The sequence below is a fragment of the Nesoenas mayeri genome, assembly GCF_963082525.1.
Source record: "Nesoenas mayeri genome assembly, chromosome: 17".
In the NCBI taxonomy this organism is placed as follows: domain Eukaryota; kingdom Metazoa; phylum Chordata; class Aves; order Columbiformes; family Columbidae; genus Nesoenas; species Nesoenas mayeri.
Genome location: NC_137565.1, coordinates 1,154,373 through 1,176,838, shown reverse-complemented (window position 1 = coordinate 1,176,838; position 22,466 = coordinate 1,154,373). Strand labels below are relative to the sequence as shown.

At 46.1% G+C, this 22,466-nt stretch overlaps 1 protein-coding gene across 1 annotated transcript in view; it reads right to left on the bottom strand.

Annotated features, from left to right (window-relative positions):
• Positions 1-22,466, bottom strand: part of GALNT9 (polypeptide N-acetylgalactosaminyltransferase 9) — a gene marked incomplete at both ends in the record, with an annotated part of 95,964 nt that overhangs the window by 35,868 nt on the left and 37,630 nt on the right. Inside the window, 2 exons of the mRNA XM_080355186.1 lie at positions 8,043-8,160; positions 14,357-14,554. Of these exons, the coding sequence (XP_080211312.1) occupies positions 8,043-8,160; positions 14,357-14,554 (316 nt within the window). The remainder of the gene's footprint in view (positions 1-8,042; positions 8,161-14,356; positions 14,555-22,466) is intronic.

Here is a 22,466-nt window from a genome sequence, read left to right as displayed (position 1 = left end):
GGGCAGCCGAGCTGAGCGCCGGCTCCATAAGGCTCCATAACCACCTCCTGACAGAGGACTCGATGCTGCAGAGGAGACGTGTCCCCGCTTGGCATGGAATCCCAAACGAACCAAAGGCCTCTTCCAGCCTGGAGATCACCCCCGAGCACCTCATTTAACACAAGCATCTGCAGGGAGTATTTTCCCCTCCACGCCTCCCATGTCCTTCTTTAACATTTACTGTTCGACATCAGTAGTCTGTACAATTTATCGCACCTGTCAAGGCTAATTTATTCATGTGATCTGGCAGTAATCAAAGCCTGAGATCGATGTGCCAGCAAACCCTGACGTTTATTCATATTTTAAAGTCCCATTTGACCTTGGACTGAGCTGAGCGGAGCTGAGCTTGTCAGCGGCTCTGGGCTAACGGCACAGCACCAGGGCAACCAGCGCTGGGCCACGAGCGCGGGAGGATGGACCACACGGGCAGGGAGAACAGCACCGACAACAGCGCGGATCCAGCACGTGCGCCAGTGCAGCTTGTACCTGCAGATTCCCACAGAGCAGCGTTCAGGAGTCACAGCATTCTTGCTGAGGGGCGAAAAGGGTGAGGGAGAGGAGCGGGTGTAACACGGGCCGGGGCTGGAAACTCCCGTCATCATTTCAGGCCTTGAGTTCAGAACAATTAGCAGAGAAACACAACAAAGTATATTTAAAATACTTTCAACCTGGGTTTTGCTGTCAAATAACTCTCTGCCATCCCATGAGGACACAGGCTGCCTGCCTCAGTTTCCCCTTGGATAAACTCCCAGAACGAGCTTTGAAGTTATTCATTGTTTGTTTTGCTGCTGCTAAGAAGGTATTTGTGTAAATGACATGCTACCAGGGATTCAGAGGAGATCTAAGTGGCATTTGAGGTAGAAATATGCAGTTACACTTTTACTGAAACATGCAAATAGGTTATTTCATTACAGCCAAAACACTTGAATATGTAATACTCATTTGCACCTAACGCAGATTTTGCAGAGGGATTCTGATGCTTGTCTGGGTTCTCCTTGGCTGCATTTCTCACACTATAAATTCTGCATGTCATTTTAAATATGATTTTTCAGTGAGATCTGCCTTTTATAAGCCTAGAAACAGAAATGACAGATATGCTGGTTTATGTTTGTTTTTCCTTTCTTTTAACTAGCTATCCACTTTCATTGCATTGGAAGAAAAGTAGCTGGCATTTTGATCAAAACATTTGTGCATGTTATATATGTGTTTAACAGTGCCACGCAATCTGATGCTCATGGAAGAGAAACAACGACAAATGGGGATGCAAAGGTAATTTGTCTGTATGGATCCAGACCGGCTCCAGAACTCAAGCAGTGAAACTTCCTACGGAGCGATGCAAGTTACGATTAACGTGCTAACAAAGCATTCCAGCCAACCTGTTTCCCTATTTTTCTTATGTAGGAAACAAAACTTGAGAGAGACTATCTCGGAACTGTTTAAAGTGCTTGACCTGCTACACAGCACAGCTGCCCTGGCTGGGGGCTCCTTTGGTGTGAATATTCCCATTGCACTACACAGACCATTAAAAGTAGATTTATAGAAGACTTGCACAACACATTTCTCATTGGTGACTAATCTGCTGCCGCCTTGAACAGAAGATAGTTTGTCTCTTTCATGCACAGTGTTAAGTTGCTATTTTTTCCCCTGTGTATTACACACAGCACAGATAATGATATAATTTTCTGGCACTAAGGAGTGAAGCTTTGTTCAGTGACACAGGTACACGCATTATTCCTTTCCCGCTCCTCAGCTCGGAGGTACCTGTCACACAGGTCAGCTCAACACGCTTTGCTCTACTCAGGCAACGCTATTGCAAGGATAATTATTAGTCAGTTAGACATTTCTTTAGCAGATTGCAAAAAATACAGTAAAAAATGTCACATTACCTCCTGAAGTTTTGCAGGCAGAATCAAAACAAACCCAAACCACAAGGGCACCCCCCTCCAAACCCACAGCTCGTCAAAGACCAGCTCTGGTTTCTTCATGTTTATGTGACATGGACGCTTCCACTCGCCAGTGGTAAGGATTCCTGTGCCTCTGCTTAACATCATAAACAACGGTGACTTGGATTTTCTACAAGGGTAACACCTCAGCAACACATGGCAAGTTATACACTTCAACATCTACAATCCCACCTGCAGACACTGAAGTCAGGGCTGGATGGTCCTGCGAGCCCAGGAGCTCAGCGCTGAGGCCGAGGACGCTTTCCCAAGCGCGATGCTCTGCCTGGAGGACGGTTCCCATGCGACCCCTCCCCGCAGCACCGGCTCCGGGGACCTCCGGCCACAGCTGGGGCCGTGGGCCCCACATCCCCGGCTGCTCCCCCCGGACCCAGCCGGGCTGCTGGTGTGGGTCAGGGACCCGCGCACAGGACACCGGCCCAAGCCAGCGCTTTGCTGCGAGCACAGCAGCTCAGGCTGGCAGGACCGTCCCATCCTCACAGCCCCGTGTGCTGCCCACAGGGCCAGATTAAACCCCTCATCCCCAGAAAAACAAGAACCACCTGGGCAGATTGTCAAATGGGCAATTAGAGAACACGCATCCCCCGGCTATGGGAACAACTGGTATCCTGGAACACTTCTGCATTTCATTTTTTTGAGTGGAAATAAGATGTTTTCCCCAGCAGTGATATATATATACTTTTGAAGAATTCTGAAAGATGATCAAAGTGGTTCTAAAAAGATCAAAGAACCTTTGTGGCAGGTGTACTGAGACTCGGCCAAGGACCGACACCTGGGTACCCAACAGCACAAGCCAGGTTTTTGGTAATCAGCAGCAAAACTGAGAGTTCTACACAACACTTGGAGTTCTGGACGAGTTATTATTTTGCAGTAGAAAATATGTTGCATCAGAAAGCTTCTGACCAGCTGTAGCTGATCTGCAGGCTTTTGGTTCAGTGTCCTCATTAGGCAAGTGAAACCTCTTTGAACCTCAACACAATCAGCAGGCTCAACTGCTCTGCGTTTCCCCTCATTCGGTTCCCGTTGGGCACTGCGGAGGCACCTGTGTTAGGTTTAGATTAAACCTGCAGGAAAGCGGCGGAGAAGAAAGCAGCAAAGACCAAGGAAGCATTTTCCTTCCTCAGTTCTTTTGCTGTTGATCTCTTTCTGAAATTCCCAGCCTTGCGCTTTTATAATGTCCTAGTACATGAAAGAGTTTGTAACATGAAACGTTACACTCGGTGGAGCATGATGTGATATTGAAGCCAAATGGCCAGATGCTCTTTTCTGAGCTATTTCCAATACTCCCACTTTAGAAAGTGTTTTTAACGGTATTCACAAGCTCTAGTCCTGTAGTTTGCTGGCAATTTCATGCTAGAGCACCACTGGACTATGTTCTGATGAAAACATTGTTTTCCATTTGAGGTTACAGTTATTTTCAATTTAATAAAAAGAAGAAAGAAAAGAGCACGCTGTGGTTCAAAGACATTGCAGACAGGTAGGGAGCTGGATTCTCTCCCCAGAAACAAGATCACGCATCCCGTTTGGAGTGCAATTAAGACTATATAAATGAACTGGTAGGAGAAAAACCTAATTACTCTCAGTGGGAACATGACGAGGGCCATGTTGTAGCTGTTTGGCTTTGCTTCACGTTCCTTTCTTCCACATGGGGAGACCCTTCACACGGAAAACCCTCCGGTTTGAAACACGGGTGATGTCGGACGGGCAGAGGAGGGAAAGGAGCTGTGAATTAACATAATCCAGGCACCACGAATTCAGTCCTTCCATGAGCTCTTAATGCTTGATTTACCAGCTTAACATGCTTTTACCTTTGGAAACGCCCACAAAACCGCTGAATTAAACCGGAGATGAAAAAGAGGACACCTTTATTAACATGGCTTATCTCATAGGCTGCGACCTAGGAAATCGATCATAGAGATCGCTGCAATTGGATGATGACATCACTTATGGAGATTTTGCTGAAGTGGTGCAGAGTTCAGGGGAGAACTGCTCAGAAACGTCTGAATAGCATTAACTTCATACCGAAAACGCTGCTTTACCACCGTGCAGCGAACAGGCTGTCCCAGGACAGAGCCCACCGCCCAGTGGGGCTTTGTTAACGCCAACGAGGGCATTAAATGCCTTCACATTGAAAGGACTTCTTTAAAAGTTTTCATCTGAAACACAATTAATTAATTCTCCAAATTACTGCTTGGGAAAGGTCAAAATAAAAGTGAAGGGTTTTTGGATTTACAGAAATAAGGCATTTTGATTAACCTGTATTTTTGTACAATTTTCACTTGTATTTTACCAGAGCATGTTGGGAAAAAACCTTGAAATGTTGAGAAAGTCTCTCGAATGGGGTTTGTGCTCATCGCCCAGCGCCAGGACCGGGGGAGCCTCATGAATCACGGAGCCCAAGCAGCATCGTCCAGAACTCACAATTCACGTTTGCTGTACATAACCCGCTGATGTTTTTACTGCCGCACACCAGCCCAGAATCTGTATTTAAAACACCAACTGCTCAAGAGAGTCTAAATCTCCTTGGCTACAGGTAATAAAACCAGGTCAAGGATTCACTACTCAACAATCCAATCCACCATTAGCATTTCTCCGCAGAGAAACTGGAGTTCATCTATTTTTAAAGAAAGTAAAGCTGGGCATTATAGCATAAGTTTGGAAAGTATAATGATTTTCTTTTTAAAGTTGATGTTGGCCATAAAAAAGCTTTGCTTTCAGTTGTCAATGTGGCAATATAGTTTTTATTTATTTTGTTTGCATTCTTAATGGTGGGAGCAGAATTTTATATGTACGAGAGCATCCTTTAAAATAAATGTGTGATTTCTTCCCACCCACCATTACAGTTGATGGGTACAAAATAAAAAGAACAGCAATTCATTCACCTTATCACAGGAGCACCAGGGGAGAGAGAGATCCTCAGTGCAATGATTAATGGCTCACTATAAAAAGACGCGTCATAAACCGCCTGTATTAGGTCAAATCATAAACTGGGCTTTTCATGTTTATATGATCCCTTTCTAAATAATTATCTGTAGCTCCCACTAGGAAAGGGACTCACATGACACTTGCAAACACGCGGTTCTTACAGGGTCATCGTTTGGGACCCTCACTTGGAGGGTTCCCTGTTCCTCTACACAGGAGCGTGGCTTGAACTCCTCTTACCACTGGGACATCGCTCTGTACTACAGGGCAGAGACCCCATTCCATGTCCAGCAGCGGCCAAGACGAACGTGATCTGCGCTGAGTTTAGGGCTGTTCTTCAGGCACAGCCACACGCACGGCTCTGCTGCGCGAGAAATCGCCACCCTTTGCTTTATTTGTGCCTCCAGGTTGGGAAGAGGACAGATAAACCAGGGCCGAAATGGAAACGGGGCCATGTGTGGACGAGGCAGATCTGAGAACAGCGCCCTTTGTCCATAACAGAATTCAGTCCTGTATTTATCCACCTTGCAGTGAAACTGGCGTCTTTGAAAAATACAGGGCGAGATGACATTATATAAGTGCCCACCGATTTCCTCACAAGCCTTCAATCGCGCCCATCTCCCTTTCATTTCTCGGAACAGCTGGTGCTTTTTCTCAAACCAACCAGAATCTCCCGAGCTCAGCAAACAGACATTGGCCTCATTGCAAAGCTGCCGCGCTGGGAGAACGTCACAGCTCGAACCAATGTGAACCTTATACCAAAAATAATATTAATTAAAAAAAAGAGCTGCAGAGCCCTAAATATTTACAGCAGAAGTGGTAAGGCCAGTCGGTTTATGCACTGCTTACTCGATACAGAAAAGCACTTAGGTTAGTTATTGAAATATTTCCATCTATGGAATTTTAAAAAAGGAAAAGTGAATAGAGGAATACCCAAGATGATGATTTTTTAATAAACAATAGATTTAAGAGGGATTAGCTGGGTTATCAAACAGTATTCTCCCAAATCAGCTCATTAGTTTCACTGACTTTCCCTATTTCACTTTATTAAAACAATTTAAATGAGGGTTCATTACATGCAACGTAATCTAATTCAGACACTCCAAGCCTAATCCTTTTTCTTTTAGCAGTAACATGATAATAGTTTGCAAAAAAGTTTAAAGGATTATTGTTAGAGCTGCTTCAAACTGTTTTCAGCCGAACACGGGCCACCACTTCCCCAGCATCTTCTGATTTCTTGTTGTATTATTTCTTTACTCATTTACCTGTTTGCTCCTTCCCTTTGGTGTATTTCTTTGCTCCACACAAGCAGCGTCACACGTGGGTGACACCGGCCCTCGGGACGGGAGCGATTCTGTGCGACTCTGAGATTCTGGAGATTAAAAAACCAACCAAAACCAGCTTTGTAAATTGCCCGTGATTTCAGAAATACCCCAGAGGACGGGGAGGAAGCTCCAGCGCATGTTCACACTGCTGCTTTCTGACAGCTCCGAAACACACACAGAGGGGAACGCGCAGGACTTGCAAACTGGGAGGCAGACACTGGGTATTGCTCACCTTGCTTGGCTGAAAACAGACTAAGAGATCCATGCTATGGACATACAGGTTATGTCAGAACGAGCTCACTCATAGTTCCAGACTCCCATAAAGCCTTTTTCAAACAGTAGGCTTAATTATTCCTTATAGGGAAACAAAAAACACTAAGCAAAAACCAAACAAACAAATCAACCCCAAACAAACAGAAGCCCCGAAGAACAAGAGCTGGATCCTCGATCCTGGGCTCCTGCGGATTTCACACGTTTCCTACCCCTGAAAACCTGTTCTCGCTCACTTCAAATCCTGGTCTCTTCAAGCAAGTGACATTTCATAATCCTATTAAAACCTTTGCCTCTTTCTAGCAGGAGCCCTAATCGTACTCAGCGAGTTCTTCTCGTCTGAGGAAGAGCGACAGCTTTCATATTTCCAAGGAAGCTCATTCATCAGCTACGCGGAGTTTGGGCAGAGCGTTCAATCTATTCTGGGAGCAGCCATGTGGAAAAAGCTTCAAACAGCTCCAAGCCCTGCAGGATGCTAAAGGAAAGCTCACACAATCCTGGTAATAGCCTGACCCTCTTAAGGAAAATTGGATGATTTGTGGTAGCAGTTTTTCTGTCCCTGTGTGAATTCCGAACCTTTAAGCATGAGCAGTGTATTCACACGGTCACATTACAAACCCTATCCCTCTTGTGATGCTGGAATAACAAATGCACACCCATATGAGAAAATAACCTCTTGTGGCAATGACCTTTTTCCTCAGCCCAGGGGTGTGAAGGAGTTTGTAGCCATTTTAACAAAAACAGGCAGGTAAAGAACGGACTCGTTTGACGTTCGGTGTTTCACCACGAGCAGAATCTATGCTTTAACGAGCACATCACTTGCACCAGGGACGTGATGCTGTGAGCCAGGGAATAAAGAGTAAGGGGAAGACAATTAAACAGTCAGCTTTATAATGAGGAAACTGTGTTTATGCAACAATAAGTGACCTAATTTTCAAGTGCTAAGCAAAGACACGTTGCTTGGACTTCAGAAGGACTTTCTGGCAAGCACCACCTTCAAAACAAGGGTCACAAGTATTAAACCTCCTGTTGTCCAGGTGCAGGGTGGACTGATGCACTGAGCTGTCCCACAGGACCCAATACCTGTACAGGACCCAATACCTGTGCCCATAGTCCTTATTCACCAAGGCCCCTAAAGTCTTACAATACCACGGCATCCATCACGTGTGGTGTGTAGAACATCACAACTGGCTTCTGCCAGCCTGGCCACGAGCTTCAATGTCATCGAAGACTTGGTGCAGCTGTTCGCACAAGCAAAGCCACGGGGAAAGGGGAAAATCTGCCTCATTGGGTTCAGACACTGACAGAATGAACCAATAAACCAGATTTCTGGCTCTTATCAGTTCTCTCAAGGCCAGTAGTGCCAGGAACATTCATTTACTGGGATGACAGTTCCAGATAGTGTTGCAATAGCAGTTAATCCAGTGCAATAGCCCACGGGTCAGACGGCAGTTCTGCGGGGCCGCGGGCTCCCCGTCTTTCTTTGCAAACAGACATGACACAAAGTCTCCTCTTTGCTACTCACCCTCATGCCCAGTTCAATGTTTTCTCCTCCATAGACCTCCATGCCAGGGTCGAGCAAGCCGATCTCCCCAAAATACTCTCGGTCTACTACAAACGAGCATCCAATCATGGCTGGTGTCCTGCACACACATTAAAGCAAAAAATTCAGTTATTTATTGGCCACTACAGAAGGCACCTCATAACAAACGTACACAGACAAAACAGTTCTTAGCCTTCAATTTCACTTTTTCAGTTTCTCTGTTAGTGTGCAATCACATTGTGCTTCATCCCCGATGCACAGAGGACCCTGTGGACCAGAGCCCCCCCGTCGCTGACATCCCGCCAGCCACAGCTGGAACAGCTGCCCGTCACAGCCCCAGCTGGAACAGCTGCCCATCACAGCCCCAGCTGGAAAGGCAAGTGGTCCATGCACATAAGGGAAGCATCGGGTTCTTTTTCCTTTGTGTTATAGACACAGTCTCTGTGCTGCATTGAAGTTAACCACCAACAGAAGAGCACGAGACACAGACAATGCTCATTTGAAGATGAATACACAAAAACACCCCATAACCTTTGTCAGAAATGGGGGGTCCCCTCACCCACATATTAAAAGCGAGCGGACCCATCAAGGTGCGAGGCCTGGGAAGGGACTCCCGAGCAGACAAATTCCAGCTTTGTGGAGCTGTTCCATGGTTCACATTAATGTGTTTGCTGGGGTCAGTCTTTAGAAAAGGAAAAATTCTCAGATGAAGAGACTTTCCCCTCAGATCCGCCACTGGCCAACCGGTGATGTCACACAAATCTTTTCCCTTCTCTGAAATCACTTTCTTTATCTGCAAAACCACGGTTCTGTTCTCCTTTACAAGGAAACCTGAAACCTGTCACTGTGAAACACTACGTGGCAACAAATTTTGCGATCATTTACCATATGAACACAAGCATCATTTCCACGCAATATAAGCTGGTGACATTTGCTAGTTTTATTAGTCCAGGGTTTCTCTGCATCTCTGCACTGGTCACAACACTTGTCTCTCTAGAATTCAAGGTAGGAGTTCAGTTTTGCCACTATAACGGACACATCATCCCTAACGGTGCCATTGTAACAAGACACCAGGAAAATTCTACTTTATGCCAATTTTCTATTTTCTAGCAGGACAGAGAACGCTCTGTCTATGGCCTAAGCTAGTATATATACCCCATGAAAATACCCTATAGAGACAAAGGTGATGGAAGAGGTCTAAAGCCTATTTTAAGAAGTCTCGTTTGTAATGGACTGCTGCTACACTGTCATTATAAAGTCTCTCTCATCCCAGATGGTGCATGGTGGTTTTCAGTTTGTACAGAAAGCTCTTCACAAGGTATTTGCCCGTGACACCTCAGAAACATATTCATGAGGCGGTTTCATATACATGTGAAAAACGGCCCTGGCTGGGAGAATGAACACGTTTTCACTCATGTATTAGCGGATCCCACTGGTAGCAGCAGTTGTTATCATATTAGGTCCTTTTTCTCATCAGCAGTTCACCATTTCTACAGCAGGACATTAAAAAGGCTTCAAATAAATGGCCAAGATATGGTTAGATACAACAATTATTTGCTCCTGGGCCTAATGCATATCCCAATATTGCGGAATACAGTCCAGCCCATGGCAGGTACTATTTGGTATCCTTGAAAAGGTTCATTTGCTGAAGCGCTGCTATTACTTACCTCTAATGGACTCTGCTGTAGCACTCACATTACTGGCACCACTTCAGCATCTCTCCCTTGCACTTTTTCTCAGTTTGAAAGCCATTGCAACCTCTCAGATCATTACAAGCCTATACTGCAGTCAGCGCACACCATCCCGCTCATGTTTTCTCTGCATAATTGAAAAAGGCAGCTGTTGATAGAAACACATTTGATCGGCGCTGTTTCTGACAAAGAAGTTGAAATAGCTTGATTAACTCTCACATTCCAGCCTCACAGTGAGACGCATCCCCTGGGTCATGAGCTGGGGGGACAGGACTCAATGGCATTTCCAAAGACAAGTATCTGGCCTTCACAGGTGACTCTGGGCAGACGTGGGGCTCTCAGCCAGACCCCCGTGCCTGCTCAGCCGAGCCTGTGAGAACAGAACTTGAGGACGGATTTGCTGCTCGGGAGCTACAGGAAAAAACTGACAAGCTTAATGATGGGAAGATTTGTTAACCCCTTTGAAGAGCTACAGCACGTGAAAAAATGCAACCCAGAGTGCTTGGCTGGGAAAGGTAGGGCAACAGGGATGTAGAATTACTCTATGATGTGTATTTTTTGGAACAGGCAGGACACCCATCTGAATTGGACAAATAAAAAGGAAACTCCTCTGTTACAGGCTTTGGTGAACCAGCAACTGAAAAGTTGTTAATCATCCATCAGTTGTCACTAGTTTCATTATTACACGACAGAACGTACGGATGAGCCCCTTCCTGAGCTCCCGTACGCAGGGATTTGTGCCCAGGGACACCCAGCACGGGGCAGGACACTCGCACTGCGGCTAACGCGGGCGGCAACACCACGCTGCCGGGACCCTGATCACACACACCAGCCAGGCACACGTGCTTTCGGGAGCGGCTGCTTCCGAGCGCGTACTGGTACCAAGCTACGGCACATTAAAGCAATAAGAGAGAACATATGCAGCAGTGCCATGCACCAGTGCTGCTGGAGGAAGATAAGATGGAAAGCTGCGCGGTGCCTGGCTGGGAGAGGCTGATTGATGGCTCCAGCGCTAGTGGCTGCTGATCAAGAAATCAAACACCGAGCAGTCCATCGCAGCCACAGCAGGTGAGGGGGGACGAGCCAGAGCTCAGGGTACCAGAAACCATCCTTGTTCCAAAAACCAGAACTATCTTCTGCATACAGAAGAAAAACCCAGCTTGTTTCAATGCGCATTAGTCAAATTCATTAGAAACCCTCTGGAATAGGATCCTTTGTTACACAGTTTGTTGCCAGACGATAAGGAGGTTTTCGGGCAGTGTGTTCTCAGAAACACAAATGGAAAATGACGTGATGGACACAGCATGTCAAAATAACAATCCCCACACAAATCTTCATGTTAGAAGGATCTTATATCTCAAATGTCAAACATGCCGAATGGATTGTCTGTAGAAGCCGATTTGGGGGACATCAATTGTTCTGAATTTCACAGAATTAACGTGGCAGGGGCAATAAAAGAACTGACTTTCTACTGCATCAGAAATCTTTGCAAAATCTGACACTTTGTTCTTGCTATTTCTTTACCTTTGCTTGCACTTCAAGGCTACATTCCCTTTGTCACTTGGACCACAAGGGTTGATGTGACATTTTTTGGTGTGCACGGGACACAAGTGCCCACGTGGAGCCCCAGGGCCGATCCTGCTCCTCCCGCGACGCTCGGAGCCGGATCGCATCACTGCTCGCGTCCAAGAAAACACCAGATCAGGCTTCAAACAGAAAACTTCTGAGAAAAGAATTCATCACATTTGTTGTATAATCCCAGAAGAAAACAGGAATCAGACTATTTTCTAAATGTTTCACCCGATTCTACAGATCGATGCTATTTATTCATACAATGCAAACATCAGAAATGCCAGGGCTCTGATCCCCACTGATACCAGGGTACAGGGGGTTTTTAACCCTGAAAATCTTTAATCCCTTTGGAGATCTGGGCGGAAGCATCCAGCTACAGCAACCGCAAAACCAGCCAAAGCGTTATCAGTTATTAGCCTTTCCTTTCACAAAACACACACGGAAACACAAACCAAAGCCACTATTTGCTGAAGACAGCCTCAAAGGAGCTTTAAGAGGGGCAGTGTCAGCAAGGACTAAATACATTTGCAGTTTTCATGCTGATAAATAGTCTTGCAATCTTACGAACGCGCTGAACAGACACAGGGATCCAAACACCATCGATGCTTCGCAAACTGGACTGAAGCAGAAATGGCAGTTGCCGTCCGTGCTGTGGAAAGCTGAGTACAAAACCAAAGTCTGCACCGAACCAACAGAGACTTTTGGAAAAGTTTGCTCCCTTGCCTGATTTTCCCTTACTTTTGAAAACATACCTGAAGTTTTTTACAGTGAGTAAGTTCCCATCACGGGCGCTTTCAAATCTCAGTTCTAAGTACAGACTGCCTGATCCTTTTCAACACTCACACGTTCACTCTTTCCATTACCATAATTACACTGGCATACCCCTTAAAAGCCACAAAATTGCACTGTACTTCTGCAGGCAGGCACAGCACACCAACACAACCAAATGCTTCAGCAAACCCATCCACGTGCTCCTGCTTGGGAGGCCCCTCCGAAACCAGCGCAGCGCGGCCATGGGGTGGGTGCTGTGCCCTCCCGGATGGCTCCTTCAGAGCACGGGAGACAGGGAAGCGTTCACGCTCTGGCACTGATATCTCTGCATACTAGGGCATGTAGTTCATAATTTGCACAAGATACACTTATGAAATCACATCTCAGTGCTCCCAGCGTTTGTCAGCCAGGGTTCAGTGCTCTTCTTGTGCTGTTGTCTCATCTGTCTCCGGGCAGCAGATGCAGTGTTGGACTGAATGGTTTCTTCGCTCGGGTTCAGAATAAAATCTCTGTTCTCAGGAGCCAGCTGCTTATGTGCATCAGATTCCAGCACTGGTCAGTGCTTGAGTTTGGACCTTATTCACTTCTGCATCAGTCCAGCTCAGTGCCAGTAAAACTCTGGCAAGAGCTTGAACATAAACCTGAGGAAAGCCCGTGGTACATCATGCCCTGTACTGCTGAAAGAAAACAGACACTTCTTCCAGCATTACAGGGATGAGATTCCCTATTCTCTGTTAAAAACATCTGTAGTTGGATTTGCAAAAATGTTTCGCAGATGCAGCTTCCACACCCTGCGTGAGCGTGAGCTGCCTCCACTGAAACCACGTCTAAGGAACCTGCTGAGGTTTAACCTCTTGGTTCAGTCTTATCTGATATGTGATCACTGCCTCCAGAACAGAAGCTACTCAGATACTAGAACAACTCATGTGAAGATTAATATAGTGATTTCACACATAAACTGCAAGTAATGAAGTGTGTAAAACCTTTCAGGAATAAAAGACTGAAACCTTGATGTCAGGAATGAAAGCTTTGGCTGATTAACTTTCCTTCATCGATAAACTATTTCTCAGGGCTGAGTCAAATAGATATAAAACACCTGCACTTTTAAAACAATGTGAGGAGAGGAGGGCACGTTACCCAGGAAAACTGATTTCCTAAGTAATTACTTTCCTGCTTATTGAGGTTTCAAGCTGAGCAGAGGGTCAGTGATGAAGGACTTTGCTCTCCTGTAGTAAATAAGGTTTATGTTACTGTACGAGTCTGTTTCACCATCACGGGGCATAAGAATGAACCTAAGAGCAACACCTGCTCAAATACGGATTGAAATATTACTCTCTGTATGAGGGACAGATCCTGTGAGATGTTTCAGGCTACTTTAGGATTAAGCTGATATACACTAAAACGAATGACTCTAATGCGGTAATTCGCGTCTTTCCTAGCAAATCTCAAAAATAGGGCAGAGCAACACAAAGTGCATACCTGGGCTTCGTATCTTTTAGCATTTATTTGAAGAGTTGCTAACAACAGTACCCTCTACCCAGCACATCTCGGGGGAGCTGTCAGACAAGCGTCTGCACCGGAGATGAAGGGCGAGGAGGTACCAGTTTACAAACGAAGGGGAAAGAAATCCCCTTTCTTATCAGCTCCTGTTTTCCCATTGTAACAACTCTCAGAAACACTGTTGTGACTCTGGAGACAGTAATTCCTTAGAAAATTCCATTTCTGGAAGGTAAAACGTTCCCTTAGAGAGAAAAATCAATTACACTCTATGTGATCCACTTTAATTCTAAACTTCACCTGGTAGGAAAACTCAAAGACGTGCACAGTTCTCCATAGAAAAGAGCTGCTCTGGCGCTGGGCCAGGCCCGCGAGCGCTGCTGGACCAAAGCGACACCGCTTCCTCATCACACACACAACACTCTTGTTTCTCAGACACGAAAGGTTTCACTGGCTTACGCCTCATGTCAGAGTCCACTGGAAAATGAAAGCACGGGTAAAAGGAATCCTGCTGGCTTACTAAGGGCTACAACGAACCTGACCCGCACATTCAGCACCAGGACACCCGCACCTCTCTGTACCCTGTGGTGCGGGTCTGGGGTGTGAGACGTGCACCCACGGCCTCGCAGAGCCGCCTGTTTTCTTCAGCTCGGTTTTGCTGTCCCTGTACAAATCCTGTAGCCTTGTTTCGCTTAAATCCCCCTCAGCAGACAGCTGAGATGGAAACACCGTGAGTACCAAAGTGACAGCACGCGGGAGATTTACCTGATGGGAGCCGACTCATCCCCTTTATCGAGCCAGTCCTGCGGTGGGATTATGTACATGCACCAGAGGCCCCAGTTGTAGCCGTGGGCTGCGTTGGCGTATTGCTGCACTTCAAAAGTGTTGTACTTGATATTGTCAATGGCTGGTAAGATGATCCGCTTTCGGTCGTCTTTGATGCGGGTAAGCGCAGGTTCCACCCTGACAACAATAAAAACAGCAAAATGGTTTGAAGCCATCGAGCTTGGCAGCCTGATAAAATGAAGGGTTTGGATACTGCGGGCAGTAACGCAGCGAGACGGCAGCTCATAACACAGGTCACTGCCGCACGCCGGAGAGGATGGAGCGTGGTGTGGGACACTTCACATACAACAGCACATCAATTATTACCTTTGTGAAGCTGTACCAGAGTTTAACAACACAAAATTCTACCCAATGGGGCCTGGAGCCTGTCAATTCATTTTGCAATGGACAAGTGTTGAGAGAGACTATTGCCGAGAGCGACTGCCCGGTCTCCAGGAGCTGCACCGCCCGGTGCCCGGCGGCGATTAAACACTTGCTCTTGCCGACAAGGCCTCAAGAACCAAACACACGCCAGGGACTGAATGAATCTGAAGGTTACGCAGGTTTTAATCTTGTTTCCTAAGGACTGACCCCATCAGATCTACTTTGAGTGACAAGCCTGGCTGCGTTACACCTTCCAAAACCACTTTGGTGATGAGAAGGTTTCAATTGCCAGATGGTGCTAAAGCAGCGAACTGCGGGAAATGTGCCATCGTTTCAAAAGGCTTTAAAACATCAATGTGCTCTCAACAGCAGCTACATCCCAAAGTGTCTCAGGGAAGTACAAAGCTTCGGCGCAAACACTCATTTCTGCACGTGCAATCTGAGGTCGCTATGAATTTACAGAGAAACAGATCCAAAGAGTAGCAGAGTTACAGGAGGGCGGAAAGCGCTTCTCAAAGCAGCGCTAGAAACAGCCACCAGTTGACTCCTTTGCGACTGTGTTTCCCCTTGAAATAAGCTTTGAAGATTCGCAGAGCTCTCACGTGTCTTTAAGGGGATGGTGGTTTGCTGAGATTCACAGAGGCAGCAGAATTCGCACCACCAATCTTTTCTCATTGTTCTTCAGTTGTTGGTTGAAAGGCGATTGTTCCTTTGTCGTTTCAAGTTTGTTACCTTATGTTTTGTTTGTTACCGTGTGTTTTCTCGTGTAGGCCAACAAAAAGGGACAAGTTATGAAATTAATGCAACCTCCATTTTCGTTCTTCACTGCCTCAATCTGAACTATCAGAAAGCTGCAGCACTTTGTACTTGAATATGGCCAAAATATTTGCCTTTTATGTACACAGACTCCACACTGCTTACTCAGGTCAAGTACTGCTTGTTTCTTTTCTTTCTGCCTCTCCCACATCAGTAGAAAGAGACACAGATTCAGTGAAACCCCTGAGTACTGATGATGAGCTACTTACTGCAAATAAACCAGCATGAACCAATGCAAAATAAGAACATAACTGACAAAATACAAGTTTGTCACAGCGTTTCATTTGCAGAGAAGTCAAAGAGTGTGAAACTAGTTTCATTTGGATTCCTCTAGAAAAGTGACATTTGAATTTATCAGCTGAGTGGGAATAACACAGGGCGTGAACGTTTTAATAAAAAGGATGATCACAAGCATGGTGGGAAGAGAAGAACGACATTGAAGTAGCAGAAATTCCCCCTGGCCAGGCAGGTTATGAATGAGATGTTCATCTCACGTGCATCATAGGTTGTTTTGTAACTCTACTTGGTTTATTCTGGGAATAAATCAGTGCATCCCCATGACCGCAATGGCCTGAGCTCTGTCTTACTCCTGCCTGTCACCTGCAATTCTTGGTGCAGCAATTCTGCTGTCAAAGCCCAGTCCTGCAAGGTACCAAACGCTCCACAGAAGCATGAAACTTCATCAGACCAGGCTGTAAAGTACCTTTTTGACTTTAAAATAGTTCCTTAGTCAGCAGGATCATGTGCTGTTTATTCCCTGTGTCTACATGGTTTATCTCAGGTAATCCATGACATAAGAGGAGTTTTACTGCCATTCCTTGCTAGCAACATCCAGCCTTGGCATGGTTCTGTTAGGCTCAATGACTTGCAGTGTCTTTGTCTCTGCGTGCTGAGCTGCACATTCATCAAATCCTTCATCAACTTTGCTGGTAATTCTGGCTTTGTCTAATTGCTGCAAGTTTTTGAAAGGATTATGATTAAATCTTTCCTAGTAATTTCTATTTATTCTTTTCCTAATGTTAAGCTGCTACATCATTCTGTAGACTTAGTCACACTCTAGCGGGCTCAGGTGGGGACAGGACGGAGCGGCAGAGGCTGTTGTTCGGGTATTCCCATTCCATACCCACCGCTGGCGGGGAGGCAGGACCAGCCCTCCCCATTAGCTACAGAACCCAGATGTGAGTTCTGAGATTCACCTCTGTTTTTCACAGATGCAAAAACATGAGGTTCCTAGCTTGTATCTGAGTCAATGTACTTTATGGGCACAGAGCGGCATATATTGTTAACAAGTTATTTACTACAGCAAGAGGAAAAATTCTCCCGGGCATATTCATAGATGTGATGGATTTCAGTAAACTAAATACGATCAAAAGAGTCAGCTTTAAAGGCAGTGCTTCACATCATTCAGTTCATTTTTCCACCTAATAAAAGCCAAGCAGGTAATTTGGGCTGAAATTTGAGTGACATAAGAAGTTCCTCCCTCCCGTCCTCTCAAAAATCTCTATTTGTCAGTGTCCTCCCCTCCCTCTGAACAGAAACCAGAAGGGAAAGGACAGTGAATCAAAGGACAGTGGGTCAATATCTGCACTAACACTGGGTTTTCCAAGGTGTTGAGCACCCATGATGGTTTCAGAGGGAGCTGCAGAAATGCCAGCACCATGGGCCTCAAAGAATAAGTGCCCTCAAGATAAATATTAGAGCTATGAGAAGAGTGGGAGGGCAGAATATAACCCAGAGTATACAATAAGCCGGTATGAAAACTGAGAGCAAAGGCGGGGGTCACGCTGTGATCACACGGGCTTTTCTAATCCCACCGTAAGCCCGTCTCTGAACATACATGCATTCTGTATTTAATATCGGATTGACTCAGCTCAAACCCCACGGGAAACACAGCGCACACAGCTGCATGCTGCCGTGCATCCGTGGCGGATTGCCCAACGGGGAAGTCTGATTGTTCACAGTGTTAAAAAACCCAGCTTTTCCAGATAAAAACAAGTTGGTAATGAGCTCCGCGGCACACAGGATTATCTAACTCACTTTTTAAAATATGTAAAAACACCTGCTGGCTTCAAGCAGACTTTTATAAAGGCACTACATAGGAACTAACGCAGTGTGTCCCAGAGGAGCCCCACGCACGCCGCAGGCAGAGCCTCTGCTCGCCAGCCCTGCTGAACGGGCTGCCCGGCGCCAGGGACCTGCGCTCACACAGCGGAGCCGCAGACCCAGAACACCTTGAGTTGCTGGTCAGAATGACTGCAACAGGCATTTGGCAATAACTCCCTCCCCACCTCGCCCCACGGGTCACTCCTCTGCATTTGTCCAAGTGTAAATCCTGTCCTAAATGCCAGGAATTGCACTGGGAAATTGTCTTAAATTGTGCCCCATCCCCAGTGGGTACTCTTAGCTCCAGTTTCTTTTCTGATAAACATGCCTTTTTCTCCTCTCCACCATCACTATTTCTAGTTTTTGCTCCAATAAAAAAAACATTAAGAACTAACAATAAAAATCCAACCTTTCCCCCACTTCTACAAATCAGAATTTATTCTTTTTACTTGCAAGGGCTTAAGAACGAGTCCTTATAAAACATAAATGAAAGACAACATGGTCTCCTCTACCAGGTTTGACGGCTCGGTGGGTTTAACACCATGTTTTACTCCGGCTGTACCACTGTCAGGTACCATGAAGTAAAACCTTAACACAGAAATGTAAGACAAAAATCTGTGTAAACTGCAAGCTTATTTTGAATGTGATTTTATACGCTACCTCACATTTCACTGACAATATCCATTTATCAGATGAAGACAAGCAGATCTACTGACATACATAATTCTTCGCTGAGGCCAGCTGTGGAATATTTCATGCAGAATGCCTCTCCTGTAAATAAGTGCTCAGAGAACTGAAAGAAAAGTTAATTTCATCCTCCCTTCCTCGGTCTCTAAGAGGAGAGGGAAACTCCCTATGTGGTGTACCTGACATCTTCACCACATCCCGTGTGCTGTACCTGGCACCTCCATCACGCCCCGTGTGCTGTACCTGGCACCTCCATCACATCCTGTGTGTGCTGTACCTGGCACCTCCATCACGCCCCGTGTGCTGTACCTGGCACCTCCATCACGCCTCGTGTGCTGTACCTGGCACCTCCATCACGTCCCGTGTGTGCTGTACCTGGCACCTCCATCACGTCCTGTGTGTGCTGTACCTGACACCTCCATCACGTCCCGTGTGCTGTACCTGGCACCTCCACCACGTCCCGTGTGCTGTACCTGGCACCTCCATCACGTCCTGTGTGTGCTGTACCTGACACCTCCATCATGTCCTGTGTGTGCTGTACCTGGCACCTCCATCACGTCCCGTGTGCTGTACCTGGCACCTCCATCACGTCCTGTGTGTGCTGTACCTGGCACCTCCATCACGTCCCATGTGCTGTACCTGACACCTCCATCACGTCCCATGTGCTGGCAGGTGCCACCGCAGCCCCAGCCCGTTTCTGCTCCACTGAAAGGTGCTGAGGATGCTGCAGTGAGCGCTTTGGGTTCTTTAGGTAAATGAATAGCTGAGGTTGCTTTTCTGGCACTGTCCCATGGATCTGAAAGGCCCACATGGCTTGTGTCGCAAGTTTTCCTCTTCACCCAGGTAATGTTAGTTCACTATTGCCATCTTAAACACGTATTTCTTTAAGTTACCGAATTGGTCCTAAGTGACAGTAATGGCTCTGGATGGGAACAAACTCCCTTCATTAACACACGTCCTTTCCTTTGCATTTGCATAAATAAAACTTCCAAGGTCAAACTCTTCTTCTCAGTTCATTAAAATACCAGTTTTCTATATTTTAAAACGCGGTCAACTTCAGGACAATCCATAGTGACGGGACGTTTGTGGCACAAGCTGATGAGTCCTCATCTTACATTGCAGGTCCTCTTTCTCATGTCGGGCTTTCTCTGCCTCTGGTGTATATTCAAATCTCCGGATTAAATCCTCTTACTCCACTGCTTCTTAGTGATACTCCCCCTTTGGCAAAATTTTAATTACCACAGTACTGTGTAACTCTGCTCAGTGCTCTGATACTACCTTTGTGACAGGAGCACAAGCAATCCCGAAGACAGAATGCAAGTATAATACTCTATCATTATGTCGCCTTTTACGGTTCCTCACACCCTCTTTATGGCTGCTGATATATTGAGTTCTCTGCCTTTCACGTACTGATTTCTGCTCTCCTTCACTCAACGTGTCCTTTTTCTCATCCAGAGAATTAACACCCCATCTCTGCGATCTCTCTTTCCTTCTCCCAGGTATAACGCAGTGAAGTTCTCTTCCCCTCGGCATGTTACTGTTTCCCATCTTTGGTGGATGGGAGTCGATATGATGCTTTACCTCCTCTGCAACGCACTCAGCAGCCGCGATGCAGCGGCCTGTGCTGTTACCGTGAGCTGCTCAACGCACCGTGGGTGAGCCCGACAGAGACCTCAGAGCTGGAATCCGCAGAGGAATGAAGGGGAAACTGAACCACATAAGCCTAAACGCACCCGCAGAGAGGGATGTTCAGGAGCTTTCCATACCTGCTGCTTCTGCTGGCTTACTGACTCCTATTGACATTAAGTTACCATTAAAACCAGCAAAGGTTCTACGGCAGGACAGGTAGAATTTTACATATGAATTGTACACATACATTGTAATGTGATTTTAATTGAAAATTCCATTTGAGAATGAATAGCTAGTCCTCTGCACGTTTGCTCTCACAGCAGCAAGATTGGCTCACACGATCAAAAGCCTTAACAGGAACAGGTCAATAGAATCTCTGCTCTGCGCTAATACACTTCAACACCTGAGAAGCAAAACAGCAGCAATTAAGCACAGCAAAATAAATAATTCAAGAGTAAATTTGACCTGCTAGGTTGCAGAGTATTTTTTAATATCCTACCAGATCGTATTTTAGTTTAGAAGCATCCCTGGGGAGTAACGCTGTGAGAGCCTGTAAAATGCTACAGTGCAATATAAGGCAAAAGCTCACCCATAAATGGGGTTTTTTGTTGTCAGAGTCCTGGATATTTCATGAGAAAGTGACGAAGTCCTCCTCTGGTTCTTTCTGAATTAATCCGCCAGCTGATTAGGCAGGTAAAGCAGCCGTAGGCTGGAAGACTAAAATCGCACTGCAGGTACTTGACTTTTCGATGGAACACAAACCAAACAGAATGCTAACGCTCTTTTCTGTGCTGAAGGAATTGGCTGCTTCTTAATTGCCTCACAAATAATCCATGGACAGCTTCGAGTGGGAGCAATCCACGTGGCCTCTGAGTACATCAATATACATGGAAAATGGGGGGAAATCTTTGTGCAAGATGAGACTCAGGAGGAGAACAGAACAACAGCGCTTTAATGAGATACTCCCACATGACTACCAAGTTTATAGCGTGATGGAGTAGGGGTGATGTTAATCTGTTTGGAAAAAATAAACAGTCCAGACGGAAGGACTTGCAGTCTCTCCTGGTAAAAGAAGACGAGGTGAAAACTGAGATGACAGGCAACCGCATGTGCACGGGTGGGCAGAACCAAAACTCGGACGAAGCCGGTAAGAGATGGTTTGAGACGGCTCAGCAGCCCAGGAGCTGAGAAACAACAGCAGAAACACCTGAGGGGACACTCCGAGCCCCCACGTGCGGGTCCGAAACAACAGGGTACGTGATGCTGTGTGTTTGCTGTTCTCCTTCATCCCCTGCGGCTGCTCCGGGAGCCAAGGGGGCTCAGAGCAGCATTGCGCAGAGACGAGCACAGGGAGGGCGCACCGAACACACACGGTTTATCTCGGGTACATGCACTCGTTTACTGAGTACTCTCGGTTCCTGCTATACTGATTTCAGCCCTTTCTGACATGAATGTAAAGCAGGAAAGTGAAACAAACAAACAACCACCAAAAAAACCCCAAAAAACCCACCACCAAACAAACAAACCAACCCCCACACCACAAAACTAAACCAACCAACCAAACCTAAGAGCAACCACAACCCCCTTTCCTGCTGCCCAGTGTCTCTGGGTAAAGCACATCAGTGACATCTCAATGTCCTTTCTGGAAGTGATACCAAAGCTCTCCACAAGGCGCAGGGCAGCTCGGGCAGGATGAGCACTGCAAGCAGCACCCGCAGGACGCTCTTCCCAGCTCCCCATTCTGCCCAGTAGCTGATATTGCCCTACGCGAACATTTGCAATGATTCGAAAGATTCAGTTGCTTTAAAAGTAAATAAATAAATTAAACCAGCTCTTAAGCTTCTAGAAAATTACTACAACTGCTCTTCTCATCCCGGGGAAAATAAACCAGGCTGAACATAAACCAGGTACACTTCAAGACTTATTTTATTGCATCTTCTATTTTATAAAGATATTCATGAACATATAAAAATAAACACTCCGCTCCTTTGCAATTAAATTTCTCTCTGGTTGTAAGTACAGCTATTTTTAGTTTTAATTTGGGGATATCTCCCAGAACTGCAGAGCATCGTCAGCTCCACCATAACCCTGCATCATCAGGATTAAATAACAGCCTATCTTTGGAAAAGACACATTTTACATACTGAAGGTCCCAGCAGCCTGTTTTCAGCTGACTGTCCAGATCAGTTCCTTCAGTCCCGACTGCCAGCAATGCCAAATATTGGCCAGTAAGTGGTGCTACAAAGATTTACTCCGACTGCAGATCTGGCCCGTTCAGCCCAAAACCGAGCTGGCCACGGCCAGTGCTGCTCCCTTGCGAAACCAAAGGGATGAGGCAGGGTGTGCTCATTTCAAGCCCCATTAAAAATGCAGGAAATAATTCAATATTTCCCTCAAATGTAAACGCAAGAAGCTTTATGAGAAAATCGAA